Source organism: Alosa sapidissima, chromosome 17 (genome assembly GCF_018492685.1).
Source record: "Alosa sapidissima isolate fAloSap1 chromosome 17, fAloSap1.pri, whole genome shotgun sequence".
Taxonomy (NCBI): domain Eukaryota; kingdom Metazoa; phylum Chordata; class Actinopteri; order Clupeiformes; family Clupeidae; genus Alosa; species Alosa sapidissima.
In genome coordinates this window covers 21,144,555-21,165,278 of record NC_055973.1, presented here as the reverse complement: position 1 = coordinate 21,165,278, position 20,724 = coordinate 21,144,555, and the positions used below count along the sequence as shown (strand labels likewise).

The following is a 20,724-nucleotide window of genomic DNA, read 5'->3' as shown; positions in this document are numbered from 1 at the left end:
ATTGTTGCTGGTTAACAGCACACAATGTTAAGCTAATTCATTAACCCAAGACTTCGAGGCCATCAAGGATATAACATGTTTTTTTGTAAACAACAAAAGCAAAAAGGATGGAGGCAGCAATGCTAGAGAAGTTATCTCAGATGGAAGAGAACAAGATAGGCAAAGTTGGTGTGCTTGTCAACACATTATTACAGCCGTTGCTACGCTGTTTAAAGCCATTCACAACAGTCAACTAGAACAAAACTAAAGGTAGCTCTAGCCCTTATAAGGCTGTATAAAGTGGTCCAAATTACTGGTTGTTAGGCATGAATGTTGGGGGGGGGGGGGGGGTGCGTAACATAGCACTTATCCTGCAGGCACCCCTAATGTCATCTTCTGAGGAAGTGATGTGTGTGTGACGGGTAGATTAATCCTCATCACACCCTGTGTGAGGCTCAGAGCAGAGACACACCAGCTCAGAGAGCAGACGCAATGGCAAAGCTGCACAACCCAACAGTGAGACTACTGCTGACTGTGTTGCTGCTACGGCAAGGTGAGACCAGGACAGAAACACTTAGAGGATGATGCATGTCAATATGTGACTCGTACCTCAGAAAGCCTCAGGTTTTTAAGGGCTTTTAATTTGGATAGACTAAAATGAAGTCACAAAACCTTTAAAAATGTAAACAATTTGTGCATATTTAAATACAATTTGAGTGTCTATGTATCTATTTCTCTGAGGGTATTAAATGTTCACTTTCCAGGTACCAGAGGAGACTTTATCACTGTGTCCTCCAGTGTGAGAGAGACTGCCACTCTGCCCTGTAAGAGTGTGCTCACACATTACCCAGACTGTTCAGCAACTACATGGACTTACGACAGGTCTGGAAAGACTTTTGAAGCAGTCACACTTGGGAGGATTAGATCAGAGAACATATACAGAGCTGAGAGACTGACTCTGCTACCTGACTGTTCTCTCCACATTACTGATGTCACCACAGAGGATATTGGACTCTACAGATGTTGGCAGTCCACAAATGGAGCATATGGACATGAACCGCTTACTTTAGTTTACCTCTCTGTTCTTACCAGTAAGTGTGATACATCAGACACTCTGGGCCAGATGTACTAACGCGTTTGCGCCCACTTCAGGCGTATTTGTTTCGCAACGTGCGTGTAAAATCATTGCGAGGTACAAACAGGCCGCAATGATGTAAAAGTGCAAACTGCCTGTCGCGGGAGCTGAACATGGCTAATTGCGTTTTTCATGTCATGCATATGCATTCATGGGAGGATCCAGGGGAAAGTGGGAGTTTAGCGTAAAAAGATGGGAGGGGAAGCGTAAAGAGCGCTTAATTATGTATTCCACGGTATGTACAAAGACTGCTCCTGAAAGCGCACGTCTATTCTGCGCCTCAATACTTCCGCCTTGTTATACTTTTGCAGGTGTTAATCCAAATTGCAGTTCAATGCGTCAATAAGAGAACCTTTCAAAGACAACAGAATCGCTATTTAGAGCACCAGTTTTGTAAGTATTTGTACTATCAAAAGCAACCTTAAATTTTGTCGGCCTTTTCAATGTCTTACTTTCATTTTCACGTCATTCACTTAAACTTTCTTGCTAGATTTGACCAATTTTCCATAGCCTACGTGCACAAGTACTTCTTCATTCTCCCTGCTTGTTGACATCTTATCATGAATGGTATAATTTCAATATCGCTAAATGTTTGATTCTTTTTAATGTTGTCATCAGTTAACTGCACTTGTATGGGCTCTGCTATTCAGTTGTGGACGTTCGTAAATTGTGTTTATGGGCGGAAAAAGGCAGAGAAAGTCGCAGTTTACACTACATGTAGTTTAATAAATACGACGGAAACTTGGGTCTGACAGCGTTCGCAGTCTGCGGTTTATCCATGACGCTGATAACGCTACGTTCACAGTGTACGTACATCTGGCCCTCTGCTTTAGCATCATATTTCATATCCAGCTGCATGTGTGGGCCGTTCCTTGTGTCAGAGAAGATGGATAAAACAAGACACACTCTACATTCTATAGCAGGGGTGGGCAAACGTTTTTGGCTCGAGGGCCACATTGGGTTTTGAAATTTGGCTGGCAGGCTGCAACTCCAACCCAACCGTAGTTTGCCCAACCCTTCTCTATAGCAATCTGGGACGGTGTGTTCCATTATTTAATCAATTTCCTGTTAATATTCAGTTTTTCTTAGTAATTTGTATTTTATTCTGGTGTGGCCCCAGTGGTAGCAGTAGACCCAGATGCTCATGGGCTCTGTGTAGCTGTTTGATTACATGTGTCTTTATTCTTACTTAACCATGAATTCATGTGTTGGATTTGTGCTTGTGAGTTGCACTGGACACACAGTGGGACTAGATCCTTGGGGTGCCCTGGCCGATTGGCCTAAGTGATTAGTGGAGCCTGTTCATTTAGAAGATCGCCTGCTCTATGTACATCCATATCACGGGAGTTAAGTGGGCTCTTTATTTTGTGCACTAGATGTGTGTTTTTGTCAGTTGCAGCGGTGAGCGATTTTGGCATTGAAGTGGTGTCTGTTCAGTTAGGTCTGGTGTGTGATCTTGTGCATGTTTTAGTCTTTGATCTTTTGGATTTTCTTGGTTTGATACTTTGTTTGTAAATACAGTAGTTTTGCACCTGGGTTCTGAGATTTATCTTGGTTTACCTAATCTTGGTCTTTTTCACCCCATCAACACAAACAGTCAGCAAATAGAGCTGAATGTGACTGGGAATACACACACACACATACACACACACACAAATACACGTACCCATACTCTTACCCCTCACACACACACACTCACTCACACTCATACACACAGACAAAGAAACACACACACACCCTCACCCCCATAGACACTCTCTCTGTCATTCCTCACACACACAGACACACAAACTCTAGGCTACTCAGTCTCACAAACACACACACACACACAAACACACACACTCACTCCGTCTCTCTCTTCCCTCTCACACACACACAGGCAAGACTGATCAGCCTCATCAGAGGAGCCCCTGACTCTGCCTCCATGCCATACTCTGGTGTTTGATTGGTCCTTAATGGTTTTGTGTGGTCTGACCACTCAGGCTAGAAATCCCATTGGCTGTCTGGACTTGGTTCAGTTCTGAGATGCTGGTGTCACAGGCGTCACAACGCACGGCAGTAACAGTGTGTCTGTTTTTTTCATCTCATCTGTTTTCTAGTTTACGCAAGTGAGGCTGGCAATGATGTTTTCCTTGACTGCATCCTGGAAACACATGACAACTGTCACAGGATACTTAGTGTTGGAAATGTTCATCTGAGCTGGGTGGATGAGGGAGGGGCTGAGTTGCAGAACACCAACAGCCTCCAGATTAGTAGAGCATCTTTCTGTGAAACCAGACTGACTGAGAAGCTCAGAGCTCCAAACCCCACTTCCACTCAGAGGACACGGAGATGCCATGTGACTGCAGGAGGGCAGGTTCAGACTTCTGTCTCCTACACACTTAGAGAGCCAGGTCAGTGATTATGTGTTTCTCTTATGTCAGACACATGCTCTGGTATCACATTCACTCTGACCTTCAACTCCACATCCACCAGATGGACCTGCAGCACCACAACCAGCAACACCATCACCAACAACTCCCCCCCCACCACAACCAGATCCAACAGCACCAGAAACACCACCACAACCTCCATCAACACCACCCAAAACAGCACCCACTCCTACTCCAACTCCAGGTTCTGCATCTGACCCGGGTAAGTTTGGAATACCCATCTTATTTTATATACAACAGAATGGGTGTTAAAGCACAACCTGGTGACTAAGTAGCTTCCCATGCAAAATAACGCACTTTTAATTCATTGATTTGTCTTTCTATATTTCAAATTTTATAATTTACTCCTCCTGCCTCCCCCTCTTTCAGTATTATACACTTCTCTGTGCACTGGGCTGTTGGCTGTAGTGGCTGTGTGTGCAGCAGCATTTCTGGTGAGCAGGAAGAGGGGAAGAGCATGTGAGTGTCCAAGATCCATTTCATACATTTCATGTTATGACCGTAATATTACTGTGATATTACAGTTTATAACACTGTAAAGATTTGGACCCCTGATCAATCTAATTCTATTCTGAGTGTCCTGTCCTCATGTACCTCAATGGGCAGGTGGAAAAAGAGATGGACAACTGACTCAGACAGACACAGTGAGTCAAACACACATCACCTGCCTCCTCTGTCACATAGAGCCCAACCCAGATACACACATTACCCATTACCTACATCCCAACCCAGACACACACACCACCTGTCTCCTCCGTAACATAGAGCCTAACCCAGACACACACACCACCTGTCTCCTCCGTAACATAGAGCCTAACCCAGACACACACACCACCTGTCACCTCCCTAACATAGAGCCTAACCCAGACACACACACCACCTGTCTCCTCCATAACATAAAGCCTAACCCAGACACACACATCACCTGTCTCCATCACAAAGAGCCCAACACACACGCACATAGGGTGACCACCGCCATGACACTGAAAAATAGGACACTTGTGCCCAAAAGTTAGGACAAAGGTCCAAAAGTGAGGACACATACGGAATCAGAGTAACATATGGGCAATAATATTAGAAAATAAACCATTTCTATAGAAAGCACCTATTTATTGTAACATAATTTATTTTAGTAACATTTGTTGTTGTTTTTTTCACATTAGTCAGCTATTTCCAACATTCCCATACTTATTATAATAACATAGTAACATTAGTTTTTGTGTGTGTGTGTGTTTTTTCCACATTAGTCAACAAACCCACCTTTTTAACCCAATAACTTTTTAGTCACAGACAGGAAACTTAACATATGCTGAGGTTGCTCAACGCTCTCAAGCACACGCCCTCCCTCCTAACGTGAGTGCACAGTGTGGACTGGGTGAGTTCATTGTGATCACAGGTGATATATTTCATAGTTAATAACCATTTTATAACTGCCCCACCTTGATTCCTGGTGCAGGCTGCAGACAGTGTTACCTATGCCACCATCAACATCACCCATCAGGCCTAAATCAAGAAGAGAAACCAAATAAGAGTTATATTCATCGGGTGTGTGACATGAAAGTGCAAGTGTGACGGAGCACAGCACGTCTGTCACTGGCAATAGCAGCTGCACTATTAAATACTGCAAATACTGCACTATTAATTAATGTCATGAGGTTGGTCTGTTTGATGCTGTTACATGCATATTATTGGTGTTTAAAGGAGAATTCCAGTGTGAAATTGACCTTAGCTGCACTGAAAGATGTTGCCGAGTACTTACATGTGTCCAATAGGCACCTTCGGTCACCCCCTAGTATTCCGCCGATTTTTCGCCGAACTTGCATAAGGCTAGCTGTGTAGGCATAGCGTAGCCTATGCAGCTAAATCACTATTTTTACACCATTAAAAATGTTCCAAGTAACTCCACACTGCATTGGTAGACTTCTGAGGGTCCAGACATTTAAAACGAGATACTGAGAACTTTGGAAGTGCACAGGAAGTTTATTTAAAAAGACTGTTTATACAAGCAGTACCTTCAGAGAATCTCTCCGCTGGCCGCCATCTTGTCGCGATTAGTCGACTGCCGAGCACGAACGAACAGGAAGGACAGGGGAACAGATTGCAAAAGTAATTTCAAAACTACTAATTACTAATTACAAAAGTAAATAGGAAATATATAGTTACTGTCTACATGAGCATGATGAGTACACGGTATCAACGAAGCTCAAAAGGTTTTACATCAGTGATGGGAATCTTGCGTAATGTTGTTGACGGAAGACGTGCTGCACACGTGAAGGAAACAGCTGATCAGTTACGTGATTATTTACATTACTTGTGGACTGGACTTGGAAGTTTGCAAATCTTGAGAAGATGGCAGAATACGAAGAAGACACAGAGTTATACGAGGAATTTGAAATCATTGGATCTGCAAAATATAAATGACTATTACGCTATTAAAAATTTCCGGATACTAGTGACTGGCTTGGACACCATTCCCAATGCAATGGGTGCAACCACTCACCTCGGCGGACCCCGAGTCACGTTCGGCCAAGTTAGGTTACCTGGAAAGCGTTCGGTCCCCCACGCATGCATCTATTCCATTTATCAAAATACACACTGAAACGCCCACCCCTTCCTCCCTCCCAAACTACATTTCTTTCTATTTCTGATGGTGGGCTAGGAAAAGTAACGTCAGCATAAACTGCTCTCCGGAATACAAAGCTAAGTGGCTTGTTAGCAAGCAAAGTTTGGTCATGTAACGTTACACGATTCCAAAACGGTGTGATTTACATGCAAATAGTCAAACAATTTCATACATACCTCCGGAGCAATTACCGTCGCTTTCGGGATGGCATTTTTCTTCAGATGTACCCGTCTTGGGGGGTTTGATCCTCTTGTAGGGATAGCAAACGCGTCTGCATCAAAATGTCGACTACATACACGGTAATCCTTCTGTTTTAGAATATTGACAGGTGTGACTTCCTGTGCACTTCCAAAGTTCTCAGTATCTCGTTTTAAATGTCAGGACCCTCAGAAGTCTACCAATGCAGTGTGGAGTTACTTGGAACATTTTTAATGGTGTAAAAATAGCGATTTAGCTGCATAGGCTACGCTATGCCCCCACAGCTAGCTGAAAACCTTATGCAAGTTCGGCGAAAATCAGCGCAATTCGGAATAGTAGGGGGTGCCTATTGGACACATGTAAGTACTCGGCAACATCTTTCAGTGCAGCTAAGGTCAATTTCACACCGGAATTCTCCTTTAAGACCTGATGCTAGTCAAGACTGAATTTAATTTAATATGGGAAAACTGGTTGCCAGATTTGTTAATTAAATCAAATACACAATATGTGGCACAGTATATGGACTGAAGCATGATCTATTTAAAAGTGCGCATAAATTAAGAGTTTGGTTCCAAAACGTTATATCTCCATTTTTAAAAACATTAAAAAGTCAGGCTATTTAATTGTGCATTTCAGGTAATATCAATCAAATTGCAGTTGTGCTGTTTTGATTGAGTAAAGATAAATCAAATAACAATACCCAATTACAGTTATACTGAAATTACTTGGAAAACAAAATGTAAACGGAAAATTCATTAAAATGGTGGATATAGCGTTTTGGAAACAAACTCCTCAAATGTAGGCTTATATGTGTGTGTGAGTGAATGTACTCACCGGTTGTTGGCATTCCTGTTGCCTTCTGGATATGGGGGAGCGTACCAGGATGCTGCAAGGGACACTTTTCTGTGCATATTTCACGCTCTGATTTAGGAAGCGCTCACTGAAGGGGTGTTTAGAGTGTTAAGAGTGTTTTTTTTTCTCTTGCTTAATGAGGTTTCCTGCGCCATTGTAAGGAAACAACATAGATGTCTGTTAGTAATGTGTATTGCCTTTGTGATGTGTTAACTGTAATATTGTGTATACGTTAATTGATTTGTTTCTATGCATGGTTTAGACCATGGTTTTAAATTGTGGCTGCATAGCTCGACGAGAGATTCCTTTGTAGTGAAAGGTCAAGCTGAAAGACCTGAGGTAGGCCTGGATAGGAATGGGCATTGTCCATGTTTTTTTTTTTTTTACTCTCTTTTGAATGTTTTGTTTGTTTGTTTTGTCGTCAATGTTTTTGTATAACCTGCCAGTAGCCTAAAATCATAATAATCATAGTAATAATAATAATAAAAACTATTTGGATACAGTATGCTGTATTTGTCCATCATTCAGTCCTGACCAACCCACCCACTCAAGGCGGAAATTAGTGATCTGCATCGTTCATGAAAAGCTATGTTTGTGTTAAACCATTCACACAAAGCATAATATCTGATGTGTTTTCTCCATTGTTAACATGGCATATGTCTCCATGTAGGATAGTGGGGTAGTGTTGAGCAGTGAAGTGATAATACATAAGGTAGCCAAGGTTCACGTCATGAGAAAGGACTACTTGCTCTGTAGGCTAAAGATATTTCTGTCCCTCCCAAACCGTGTTATGGTGTGTTTAACAGTCAGACCCCCCCCCCCCCCCCACACACACACACACTCTCTCTCTCTCACTCACACACACAATTTTGAAAAGCTTGAAATTCCCCTATGTGTAGCCCACATTTTAACTTACACTACAGCCAGTGTTGTAAAAGTTAAACAGTTTGTGTTTGTCCAGTATTTGATAAGTGATATATAGAGGGCTTTCTGTTCCTGTTTATGTAAATGTTTTAACAGGCTCAACAAGGATACACTTTAGGCTGTTGGGCTACAATAACCAAAAGCGCACATTTTTGGAACCTGGGTCGGGTTAATCTTAATTCATTTTCGTGGTTTGAGTTACGGTTTGGGTTGATATACATATCGGGGAGCCATAGACCAGGGGCTTCAGGTGGTATTAAGACACCCATGATGTTGTACAGTATGTGGGTTTGTGGAAAGGGAGGAAGTCCCCTCTCCAAATAGCATTGGTCTCTAAACCACAGACAGCTCTGTATCAGATGGCACATCTTCACACGTCTCTGTTCCTGCTGCAACACATCTTCACACTTCTATTTCTGCTGCAAGCTCAAACCCTCCACAGCACCACTGACATCCTGTTTGATTCACATCATGGACACATTAGTGTTTCTCATTTTGATGCCTTTCTCAGAGCAGTATATAAAGGAAAGAAAGTTCAAGCGACGGCGCCTGAAGAGAGACAGACAGAGGTTGTTCCAGTGCTAGTTGCACAACCCCTACGGTGGGGTCGTCCTCCGTCGGTTATGATAGAAATGACAAACCAATCCCTACATAATCAATTTCATGTGAAATAACACAAATTTCATGTAACATAATTTCCTGGCTATACATTGATTTTGCAAAATTTCTTCAGCTATGAGGTTAATACACGGGGGTGGGCTATACATGGGAAAGCATTTCTTTTCTTCATTCTGATTCATTGAGCTATTGTGCACTGTGGTTAATACATGTTTTTTTATTTACATGTATTTATTTTTTAATTTGTGTAAAACACTTGTGGTTTATACACAATGCAGCTTAAGCCCTATTCGAACAGGATTAGTTTTACATGGAGACGTGGGGTAAAGTAATTATTACCAAGGGTTTTAGTCCCGTCCATATGCGCTATGTCAGTAATTATTATGATCAATGTCAGTAGATTATGGCAACTTTTACTTTCTGTAAAAGTCTGGAAGAAATACCTCGGGTAATATTAATCCTGTGTGAATTCAACCCTGTGAGTTGTTGATAATCAACCCTGTATGTTGTTCAATGTATGTTGATATTCCGTCATATCCTGTTTAAACATAGTTTTCTGCATTTTTTTGAGCATGGAGGGGCTTAAGAATGCAAAGCAACCACAGGGTGATGATATTGCCTGCAAGGTAAAGTATAGGCTACCAATGTAATTGCCAAAGAGGGTGAATTTGTGTGAATTTTTTAAGCTGTTGCCTGTAGAATAGCCGAGTCTCACCACAAACATTTAATTGTAGCTTACAGTCGTCCTTGATATATTGAACACTTTCCATGTGACTAGTGAAAGACCTTTGCAACACCTTATGCTAGACCCAGCCTGAAAAGTTAATATATCTAAGATCTACGTAAGATCTGCCATGCTAGGCTGGATTAGCCCCTTCCTTTCACTATGTTACTGAATGCCAGGATTGTTGTAAAAACTCACAGCCAAACATTGATGAACAGAGCTACCTCATTCGGATGCTTCCTTTAGGATGGCTACGTCTAGCCTTTCAGCCTCAGAGCTTTTGGACTGTTTCTGACAATCAGGGCTGAAATGAACCTGCTGCTGATACTGATGTTTTCTAACTGACTGTGGAGATGACAGGCAGTCTTTACTCTTGATGAATGCTGTTTGGTTTTAATTCACAGAATCCAAATGCCCCTCAGCCTTCTGCAACCTCTCATGTTGGCTTGAGTGTTTGTGTGTGTTTATTTGTGAATTTGTATTCATGTGTGTGTGTGTGTGTGTGTGTGTGTGTGTGTGTGTGTGTGTGTGATGTCTATATAATGACAGTTGCTGATTGCCGCCGGTCACCTATTTTTTCTTCCTGCTCACTGTGAGCCGCAAGGGCTTCCTCCAACTTCCTGTCCTCTCTTTCACTCCTCTTCTCTCATCCACTTCTTCTATCCCCCTCATCATACATTCTCTTCTTGAACCCGCACTCCCCCCATCTTTCTCTCATTCTTGCTTCCTCTAACTGTCTCTACTTGCACACGTTCTCCATCTCTGTTTCCCTTACTTTATCTCTCCTTCTCTACCTCTTTCACTATGTCATTCATGCTCTCTGTTTTGCACTCATTCTCTCTCCCTCCATTAACTCCATCTCTCTGTTTTTGAGTTTGCACTCCTTCTGGTGCACTGGGGATTCACTGAGATGATGCTCCAGTGCCTCTAGGAACCTGACAGCACACATTAACTGCCGAGCCACATCTCTCTTTCATTCCGTCTTCTCATTCTCAATTTCTATCTATCTCTTCTTCTTCCCCTCTCTGTAAACACACTGTGTGTGTGTGTGTGTGTGTGTATTTATGACAATATGAAGTAGTCTCAGTCCCTCTGAGAAACAGAACACAGCAAACGGAACGCAGAAACTTTTGATGAAATTCTCAGGGGAAATCTGCCATTCCAACGCCTTCTGTGTTTTTCTGTGGGTGTCAGGAGTTCACTGCTGGAGGAACGCAGCACAGCAACTTTCAGCAGAGCAGTCTGTGACTGACTACAACACACTGCTGTCCCTGAAGGACGTCACAGAACAAATGCTTTTCTTTTACATGCGTTGAAATAAACTCAGGTAGGGTAAATATTTGTAACTTCTTGACAAACTTACAGAAATGTAACATTTGACCCAAAGCCTCAGAAATCTCAGGAGTCTCTATGTTGAGGTTTGTGTGCACCTGGAGACTTATGGTAATGGAACTACAAACTAACATGATTGCGCACGCGCGCACACACACACACACACACACACACACACACTGACTGACTGTCCCTGTATATTTATGGTAGTTGCTGATCTGATGCATGATTGCATTCCTCTGATTGTAAGGATGTATTTGAAAGCTCCAACCCTCACTGGGACAGTGTCTGTTTATGGTGTTCCATGAGTGACAGAAATTTAAATTTTGTGGAATACTTGCGTCCTCTGAAGATGTGAAATTTGTCTACTGTACGTGTATGTCATTGCTCTCCTCACAAAAACGATTGTCTGTGTCAGGTTAAGTTTTAATTCCATCTGAGGGGCAGGTTTCATCTGAGGGCCAGTAGGCCAATCTACAAGGTCTTGAGCTATGTGTTGATTTCTATCATGTGCTCTCCTGTGTTCTATTATGTGCTCTTCCGTGGTCTACGTAAAGTGCAAAAAAGAAAAAAGAACCATAAGTTGAAGTACAGCAGTTAAACTGTAATTATTGATATTTGATTTATCTTTATTTAATCAAAATTGATATTACCTGAATTGCACAATTAAACAACATACATTGTTAATATTCTTAAAAATGCAGATTAGATTATTATGATCACCTTTTATTTCATTCACAGATATAACTACATATTATTGAGCAGAGTAATATGTTTGTTTACTACATTTACATAAAAACATTTACAACATATAACAACATGACATGAAGAACTTTGATGCAGGATATGGTGAGATTTGGTTAAATGGAAAGTACTGTAATTGTGTGGAATGTCGGTGATCTGATCTATGTGCCCTACAATTTTAAGATGTGTCAAGTCATGTCAAGTCAAGCTTATTTATACCACATTTCATACACAGAAGTCATTCAATGTGCTTTACATAAAAGCAAATAGTAATAGCAAATAAAAGCATAGAAGGCCAATAGTCAAAGAATAGTTTAAAAGGTAAAGATCATAATAAAAAAGAAAGCATAAAACGCACAAGGTAAAATCGTTTTAAAAAAAGAAAAAGACAAAATAAAAGACACACGGTAGAATAATTTAAAGGCTGATTCAGAATGTGTAAGTCTAGATTTAAAACTGGCTACAATTTGGGCCTTTTTAATGTCGCTTGATGGTGTTTTAAGCCCCCACTGTTGACTTCAATGCAGCGCTGCGACCGTCGGCTTCAAGGCACCTAACCTTAACCCTAACCGTTGCCTAACCCTAGTGCCTTCCATGCAGTGCTGCCTGGAAGACAACGTTGGGGGCTTAAAACCCCATCGTGCTTTGATGTCATCAGAAAGTTGGTTCCAGAGCTGAACCATATAGCAGCTAAAAGCTGCTTCACCATGTTTAGTTCTAACAGCAGGTTTTACTGCAGGTTTTTCTCTTGAGACCTGAGAGGTCGAGAAAGTGTGTACTGCTGAAGCATGTCTGATAGGTATTTAGGTCCTGCTTCATTTACTGATTTATAAACAAGCAGTAGTGCTTTAAAGTCAATTCTGTGACTGAAAGCCTGTGCAGGGACTTAAGAATTGGAATAATTTCAAAGTTGTTTTTTATTTTTGTGAGAACCCTAGCTGCTGCATTTTGTATCACCTGAAGCTGTTTGATAGTTTTTTTAGGAAGGCCAGTGAAAAGCCCATTGCAGTAATCAACCCTGGAGATAAATGCATGAATGAGCTTTTCTAAATCATGTTTTGACATCAGCCCTCTAAGCTTGGCAATATTTTTGAGGTAAAAAGGTAAAAAGCTGATTTAGCTATTGCTTTCATGTGGCTGTTGAAATTTAGATCACTGTCAATTAATACATGAGATTTTTAACAGTATCCTTTGCTTTCAACCCTTTGGTGTCAAGGAGAGTGGCAAGTCTTAAGCCCTAAGTCTTTCCTCCTTTTTACCAAATAATTACTTCAGTTTTTTCTTTGTTCAGCTGAAAGAAATTCTGAGACATCCAGTGTTGTTTATTTTTTGTTTGATTTGTTAAGTTCAGTACACTGACAAAGAGATTGTAGGGGACCATAGCATGTTATGCAGGTTTGGTCACAAGTGGCCTGAGCTCACCCGATATTTTAATCAACCCGACTGCAACTCGGACTGCGAATATTAATTAAGACTAATTTAAGAAAATTATACCCGACCCACGATCCGACCCGTTATTTACAAAATGTGTGCTTTTGGTTATAGCCTACCATGCAGTGTGACAGTAGGCCATTTCTGTAAAACAAACTAATTTATTTGTGAAACTTTATGCAGTAGAACTACACACAGCTAGGCATGTGGGACATAATGTTTGCACAGGAGAGAGAATGAGAATAGGAGTGATTAATTGCACCTGGGTGTTTTTAGTGGAATAGAGGCATTTTTTTATTTACACCCAAACCTAAAAACAGGAAATGCGTGCTATCCAACATGGCGGACCATTTTGAGAAAAGGTAGGGGATAGCCTACCTAGGTCCTCAAGTTATCCTAACAAGTTATGATTTTTACAACAAGCTTTCTGATGGAAAAGTGATGTTTAATTTCCATAATCTTCAGTGAACGCATAACACCGTCAGTTTGCAAGCGAAATCAAGAATTACAATCTTTCAATTTGTTTACCGTAACCTAGCAACCAAAGCTTCTAGTCATTCAACTTTTCAGCAGTTTTATTTTGTTCAGGTTGAGGCGTAGGCTATTGTAGCGGAGAGTTAATCAGGATATGGCTCTCAGTGATCTCAATAAATTCATTAAAAAATAACAAGCCAGCTGGAACCTGTCGCCCTCTCTCCCTCTTGTGCATGCTCAAATGCGTTCCCAATTAAATGGAGTAGCATAACGTAGTTAGATCTGCTGCAATGGAGATATGTATCTCGATGTAACAAGCTGTTTTGACATTGACATGGTAAACGCTCTCTAAGAAGAGTGTAAAGCAGTTTGCAGTAGCCTAAAGTTAATCACAACGTTGTCCAGGCCCTGTGCTGGAAAAAAATAGCGAGGGGCCTATGATAACCTAATTAATTAAATGCACGGCAGGCTGGATTAAAGTGTGTGGCGGGCCGGATCTTGATAAACTAATAAATGCTCGGCGGGCCGGATTAAAGTGCGTGGCGGGCCGCAGTTGGCCCGCGGGCCGTAGTTTGGACACCCCTGCACTAAGACAACATTTCAAAGCCATGGACATATACAGAAATGGTGAAGGTAGGCGAGAGATACATTCAGGGATGGATTACTGCACGCGCCTATGTTGAATTAGTACTTGGCCAGATATGTTGAGTCTGATTTTGTCAATTTTACCTTTGAAAAAAGATGCATTAGATGAGAGAAGTTCAGTCGCTAATTGTGAGGGGGGATTTGTAAAAGTGTTATTTGAACTTCTACTGATGATGAGAAGAAAGACTGTCTTGCTTTGCATATTTCAGAGTTATATGTGCGGATTGCTTAATAACAAAACTTAGCATTAGACCTAACTCCGATCCATAGTGCTGGATAGACAAGTTGTCTGAAGTAAATATACTCTCTGTGAAGTAGTCTCAATGTGTCCGAGACACTATAAAAAGACAGAGTTCCTTTTTTGAAATTCACATACACCCCTACTCTTTTAGAGCTTGGGACAGTGATTTCTCGGGTTTTCTGATTGTGTCTAAAACAACAATGGCTGGGAGAACACTCTAAGCTCCAGGACAAGTCATTGTGCCCCAAAATAATATCCCCAGTGCACCACTGCCTTTTAATACCCACATATGTGACGGCCACATAGACCCCATTCTTTCCAGCCCACTCCACTTCCCAGTATGAGGGTCCAGACAGACACTCTTTACCCAGCACCTGATTATAGAAGTTGAATCTCTGGGGAAGATCAGGATAAGGAAGAGCCTCATCACTCCAGGTCTGTTCCCATCCGAAAGGCTGAGGTGGTTATATGCTGTGTTAATATCCAGTGTTATTTGAGTGGTATCTAAAAGAAAAAAATACAATGGTTAAACCTGAACACAAAACATTCTGGGCACTAATTTGTTTCTGCAGTGTGCATGGCTAATGAAGCAGAAATCAGTTGAATAATTGATTTAATGTCTATAGAAACACAACGGAAGTGAACCTTAAAGGTAGGGTATGGGATTCTCTTTTTTGGCCATTTTTTGCAAAATCACTTGAAATCCTATTCCTAACCCACTTACAGACACTGAGTTGGAAGCACTGAAATGGAAATTAAACAAGTCAATCATCTGTGGAACGGGCAGGGCTCGAAAAACTCCATCCAGTTATTTCCAAGACCACCTAGAATCATTGGGCAGTAAGTTCATCAATCAAATGGTCGTACTATACACCCACACCCCCCCCTTCCCCATCCCCCTTGCGTGCGTGACCCCTTCGTGCACATACTCAAAGCTTGTGACCCAGTCAGAGCAAGTGCCAAGTGCAAGTTGCTTTCGTTTGACTTTGATCTTGCAGTACTGGAGCTAGCTGATAACTAGAAGATAATGGCAGACAAGACACCACCACCACCATCAGCAAACGTAAAAAGGAAATCTATATTTGAGAGAGTATTGCGAACAAAAAATAAGAAAAAGCGAAAACAAGAGTATAAGTATATATACTCTTTTGATCCCGTGAGGGAAATATGGTCTCTGCATTTATCCCAATCCGTGAATTAGTGAAACACACTCAGCACACAGTGAGGTGAAGCATGCAGTGAGCTGTCTGCTACAGCAGCGCTCAGGGAGCAGTGAGGGGTTAGGTGCCTTGCTCAAGGGCACTTCAGCCATTCCTACTGGTCGGGGTTCGGCAACCCTACGGTTATAAGTCCGAAGCCCTAACCAATAGGCCACGGCTGCCCCCTCATTCTAGAGTCATCCTAGGCGCTGCTTTCCAACGGCGGTGACAACTGAAGGACCAGGAAGGTCTACAAACAGATGTGGCTGTGGCATTTTTTCTGCTGGACAGGTGAGAAGCCGATAAACAATTAACCCGCACGGACATGTGATGGAGTATTTTTGTCATTTCAATTCATTGTCTTGAATTTCCTCTTGGGTATCAATAAAGTATCTATCTATCTATCATTTACACGACATTACTGAAGACTTAACATGGACTGTTAACACTCAATATGTTCTGAAGAAGTCCAGACAACGACTCTACTTCCTTCGTCAGCTAAGGAAATTCAAAGTTTCTACATCCATCATGAAGGCCTTCTACACTTCAGCGGTTGAGAGTGTTCTAACTGGTAGCATCATCACCTGGTATGGGAACTCCACAGTTAGAGATTGTAGTACTCTGCAGAGAGTAGTGCGCTCAGCTGAACGTACTATAAGAACTCAACTCCCTGCTCTACAAGATATCTATTCCAGAAGAGTACTCCTAAGAGCCCAAAAGATTCTGATGGACTCTTCTCATCCTAACAATGGATTATTCCTACCGCTGAAATCAAGAAGACGCCTATGTAGTCACAAAGCCAGAACTGAGAGACTCAGGAGAAGTTTTTATCCCCAGGCCATCCGAACTCTGAACTCACACTATACTGACTTTGCACACATTCACTCCTCAGCACTCTCAAACATTTCCCAACTCTGAACTCACACTATACTGACTTTGCACTCATTCACTCCTCAGCACTCATGACCCCCCCCCCCCCCCCCCACACACACACACACCCACACACACCTACAAGACTTTTAGCACTTTTACATCCCTCTCCCTATGCTACAGACCTTTTATTTATTTTCTTATTTCATCACACGTCAAAACACACACACACACACACACACACACACATATCTGACTTTCTCCAACTTTTGCACACTTTTTATTTATTATTTTTGATTTCTCCTCCATCTACCCATGTCCTTGATTGCCTTGCCTTTCTGCCCCCCCCCCACCCCATCCCCAACACACACACTTACATCATCACTGTCATCACTTCACATACATACAGCACACTGCTTGCTACAGTAAGCCTCCTCTACATACTTGCTGCACACTGCCCCCCCCCCCACACACACACACACACACATACACAGCACATTGTCTTCAGGATCTTCTCCAACACACATCCTCTACATACTTACAGCACACTGCCCCCACCTACCCACACACACACTACACACACACACACACACAGTTACTGCTCCACTCCCCTCCCGCCCACACACACATCTTCACTGTCATCACTCACATACATTACATACAGTACTCTGCTTGCAATAGTAAGTCCCTCCCCCCCCCCCCCCCCCCCCCCAACGCACACACTTACATCATCACTGTCATCACTTCACATACATACAGCACACTGCTTGCTACAGTAAGCCTCCTCTACATACTTGCTGCACACTGCCCCCCCCCACCCCACATACACAGCACATTGTCTTCAGGATCTTCTCCAACACACATCCTCTACATACTTACAGCACACTGCCCCCACCTACCCACACACACACTACACACACACACACACAGTCACTGCTCCACTCCCCTCCCGCCCACACACACATCTTCACTGTCATCACTCACATACATTACATACAGTACTCTGCTTGCAATAGTAAGTCCCTGCCCCCCCCCCCCCCTACATACACAGCACATTATTTCATCAGGAAGCTTCTCCAACACACATCCCCAACATACTTACAGCACACTGCCCCCCCCCCCCAATACACAGGACATTGTCTCATGAGGAAGCTTCTCCAATACACATATTGCACACTGCCCTCTCCCCACATACACAGCACACTATCCCATCTCCCCTGTCATCCCCCCAACACACACACCAAGACCCCTGGCAGTTGGGTTAGCCCCTTGAGCCGTGGATCTGCCCAAGGTTTCTTCCTTGGTAAGGGAGTTTTTCCTTGCCCCTGTTGCTCTTGGGTGCTCCTTGTTGGTGCCCCCCCACCCAATCCCAATCCTCCCCCACCTTTTTTATGCAGCCCTTGCCACTTAATCTACTAAACCCCTCTTCTACTGCACTTTTTACCCCCCCCCCCCATTAATGCACAAATAGGCTGACACCAGACATAATTTCACTGCATTTCTTACTTCCAGTAACTATATGCATGTGACAATAAACTTCCTTGTATCCTTGTATCCTTGTAAAACCACAAAGCTAACGGGTCTTTATTGGCTCTTGTTGTCAGCATATTAGCAGCTACATGTGTGTTGTAGTCCTGGCGATTGGCTTGGAACTAGGAGGAAAGAGGGTTGGAGGAAAGAGGGTAGGACCATTTGAGTTGTGTATTTTCAAAATCTACCGCCCGTTTTGCGAATCCCATACCCCACCTTTAAATGAGAGTTTATAATAACTAGTTATTCATGTGTCATTAAAGACCCTTAAACAAGATTTCTACTTTACTCACACTTCAGGAAATCCTGTCTGATCAGAGGTTCCTCCGACTCAATTATGCGGTCCTGCTTGACTGTTGATTAAATAACATTTTCAGGTAATAAGTGCATTTTCAGGTAATAAGTACGGGACAATGTATTGTCCACTGATCTTTATCAGAAAATAAGTCCCAACAGGGCAGCCCAACAGGACCCTGACGTGAAGCAGAGGGCTCTTCCTTTGTCCTGAAGAGACTTAGTTTCCAATAATGATCATCCGACAATACATTATTGCACGTCTACGGACCTAAACGAGAAAATTAACTTCATACTATTTGTCTTTTTAAATAATTTTGTTACTGTTTTGTCGCTTTTGCCGAGAAATAAATGGTGGGCAAAGCAAAGCAAACAAGCAACAAGCAAAGTTTTCATAAAACGATAACTATCATGTGGCATGTGTGAGCATTGAGCAGACCCATCCATCTGTTAAGCTATGATTTTCCCTAGCTATTAAATTAGCTTGGGTTAGACTTATGACTTTGCACTTTGTACATCATTGAAATTAAGCTCCAGTGTTCATGGTTCATACATTTCCAAGAGCCAATTTGCACTCTCACCTGTAGATGACATTTTGTCAAAATCCACCTGAAGAATTTGCTCAACTCTCTGCTTCAGACTCAGAACAAACTTCTCAGTTTTCTCATAAAGGGAGTTGGTATTGATGGAAACTTTGGGCAAACTCTCAGATCCAGGGCATGGACAGATTTTCACTGCATTCTGAAATATCAGCGAGAACTTTAATTCATTAACTGTGAACTTTCACAAATGACAGAATCATATTGTCTCCAAAGAATTTAACTGATACAAACTAATGACAGATTCTTACTTACTTGAGGTCTTAATGACTATTTAGAATATTATCATAAAATGGAATATCAGCCACATGGTCATGGAGCAGTTATCTGAAAAAGTTACCTCAAGAAAATGAATGTGATCCTCGGTCTTTAAGAACTGTTCCAGTTCTGCATATTTCTGCTTCAGCATGGTGATCTCAACACTGACTTGCTTGAAAAAGTCAGCTGCTCGACTCAAGTCAGCCTTCTCCTGAGATCGGATCATATGTGTCATGGCGGTGCACTTCTTCTCAATGGAACCTATCAGTTCGGTAAAGATCCTCTCACTGCTTTGTACTGCTGAATTTGCAGAGAGCTAAAGGGACAGAAAATTGTTACAATGATTAGTGACTAATATTGTTACTATTAATGTTGTAATTTATGTAAGAACCAATTCTAAAATACAACACTAATTCATTCAGATGTATTCACACATGCATAGGTGAACAAATCCTCTGCAAGTGCATAAGTTAATAATAATACATGCAACTAAGACTAGTCTGGTAGATAGAATATAGCCTGGCAGGCCATTTTAGCAGGAATATGTCCCTTTGTGGTAGTTTAGCATGCCAAATCACTTTACACATTCATATTGTACAGTAAACCAGTGGATTTGCTGGGTTGGAGTATGTTGCCTGTGTACCTTTGTCCAAATTCAGTGCGGAAATTTGCAAAAATATTTAGAAATCAGAAGTGGCAGTACATTGAATCTACACAATTAGAGTAATATGATCATGATGAACATTTGCTTCATTTAATGACAAATAAAGATGAACTGATTAAGTCAACTGCCAACTGACCTGTACATACCATACTTTACAAAGTTTACAATACTTTCATTTGTCAGCAGGTGCCCTCTCCACACTACTACCAAAGTGTAATGGTACTTTGACTCTTGTCAGTGGTGTAAAAATAGTGATTTGTTTTGACGTGATTCCATGCCCCTTGCACTTCAAACTGTAAGCCAAACCATTCCTATTCATGTACAGTATTTATGCTCACAAACGAAAGTTTGAACTCGTTATCATCCATAAATACACCTTGTTTTAACTCTGGATAGTACCTTTAAATGCATGTAGATTTAACTTTAATCTACAAGTTTAGGGAGGATGGTCATCCCTTTCCTCCATGACCGAACTGTACACTACACATATCATGTACTGTACACTCTTTGTACCCCCTGGTCAGTGCTCACCTTGATAGTGTTTATAGCTTTTCTCATGCTTATAGCTATGTCACTAGTGCTCTAAAGATTATAAAAACTAGTATGACCGGTTTCAAAACCAGAATGGTAAAACTAGTAGGTGTCTGTTAAATTATTTTATGTACAAGCTGGGTACCAAACAAATTATTATCCAATCTAATCAGGAATAGTAATCCAATCAGATTGCTCATTTGTATTACATCAAAAACAAACCTGTTTTCTCGTAATTTCCTCGTCTGCTGACACAAGCCGATGTTGTTTGTGTCCCCAATCGAGACAATGCAAGCACAGACATTCTTGGTCATCATCACAGAATATCTCACAGGGTAAAGCATGTTTGTCAGGATGACTCCGATGACATATTTTCCATGGTCTTTCAGAGACTTTGATCAAGGGGTGGGAATTGTAGGCAGGAGAC

General features: G+C 41.8%; 2 protein-coding genes across 3 annotated transcripts; one reads left to right on the top strand and one right to left on the bottom strand.

The window, feature by feature from the left end:
* The first annotated feature begins 412 nt into the window (after positions 1 to 412).
* LOC121688684 (formin-binding protein 4-like) lies at positions 413 to 5,948 on the top strand. Of its 2 annotated transcripts, XM_042068439.1 has the most exons (8): positions 413 to 532; positions 744 to 1,070; positions 3,214 to 3,507; positions 3,590 to 3,748; positions 3,916 to 4,005; positions 4,153 to 4,190; positions 4,831 to 4,899; positions 5,003 to 5,948. In XM_042068439.1, exons 1-8 carry the CDS (start codon positions 472 to 474, stop codon positions 5,051 to 5,053), a joined length of 1,089 nt encoding a protein of 362 aa, XP_041924373.1. In that variant the 5' UTR covers positions 413 to 471; the 3' UTR covers positions 5,054 to 5,948. The 2 variants fall into 2 exon arrangements, with proteins under 2 accessions (XP_041924373.1, XP_041924372.1); XM_042068438.1 differs by lacking the exons at positions 4,831 to 4,899; positions 5,003 to 5,948 and having other exon boundaries at positions 3,614 to 3,748; positions 4,153 to 4,821.
* Positions 5,949 to 13,803: 7,855 nt separating this feature from the next.
* Positions 13,804 to 20,317, bottom strand: LOC121688686. Its single transcript, XM_042068443.1, has 5 exons — positions 20,298 to 20,317; positions 19,185 to 19,418; positions 18,827 to 18,986; positions 18,245 to 18,304; positions 13,804 to 14,856 (listed from the first exon to the last, which is right to left on the bottom strand). The coding sequence occupies exons 2-5, from the start codon at positions 19,335 to 19,337 to the stop codon at positions 14,570 to 14,572; spliced, it is 660 nt and encodes a 219-aa protein (XP_041924377.1). The 5' UTR covers positions 19,338 to 19,418; positions 20,298 to 20,317; the 3' UTR covers positions 13,804 to 14,569.
* Positions 20,318 to 20,724: the final 407 nt, after the last annotated feature.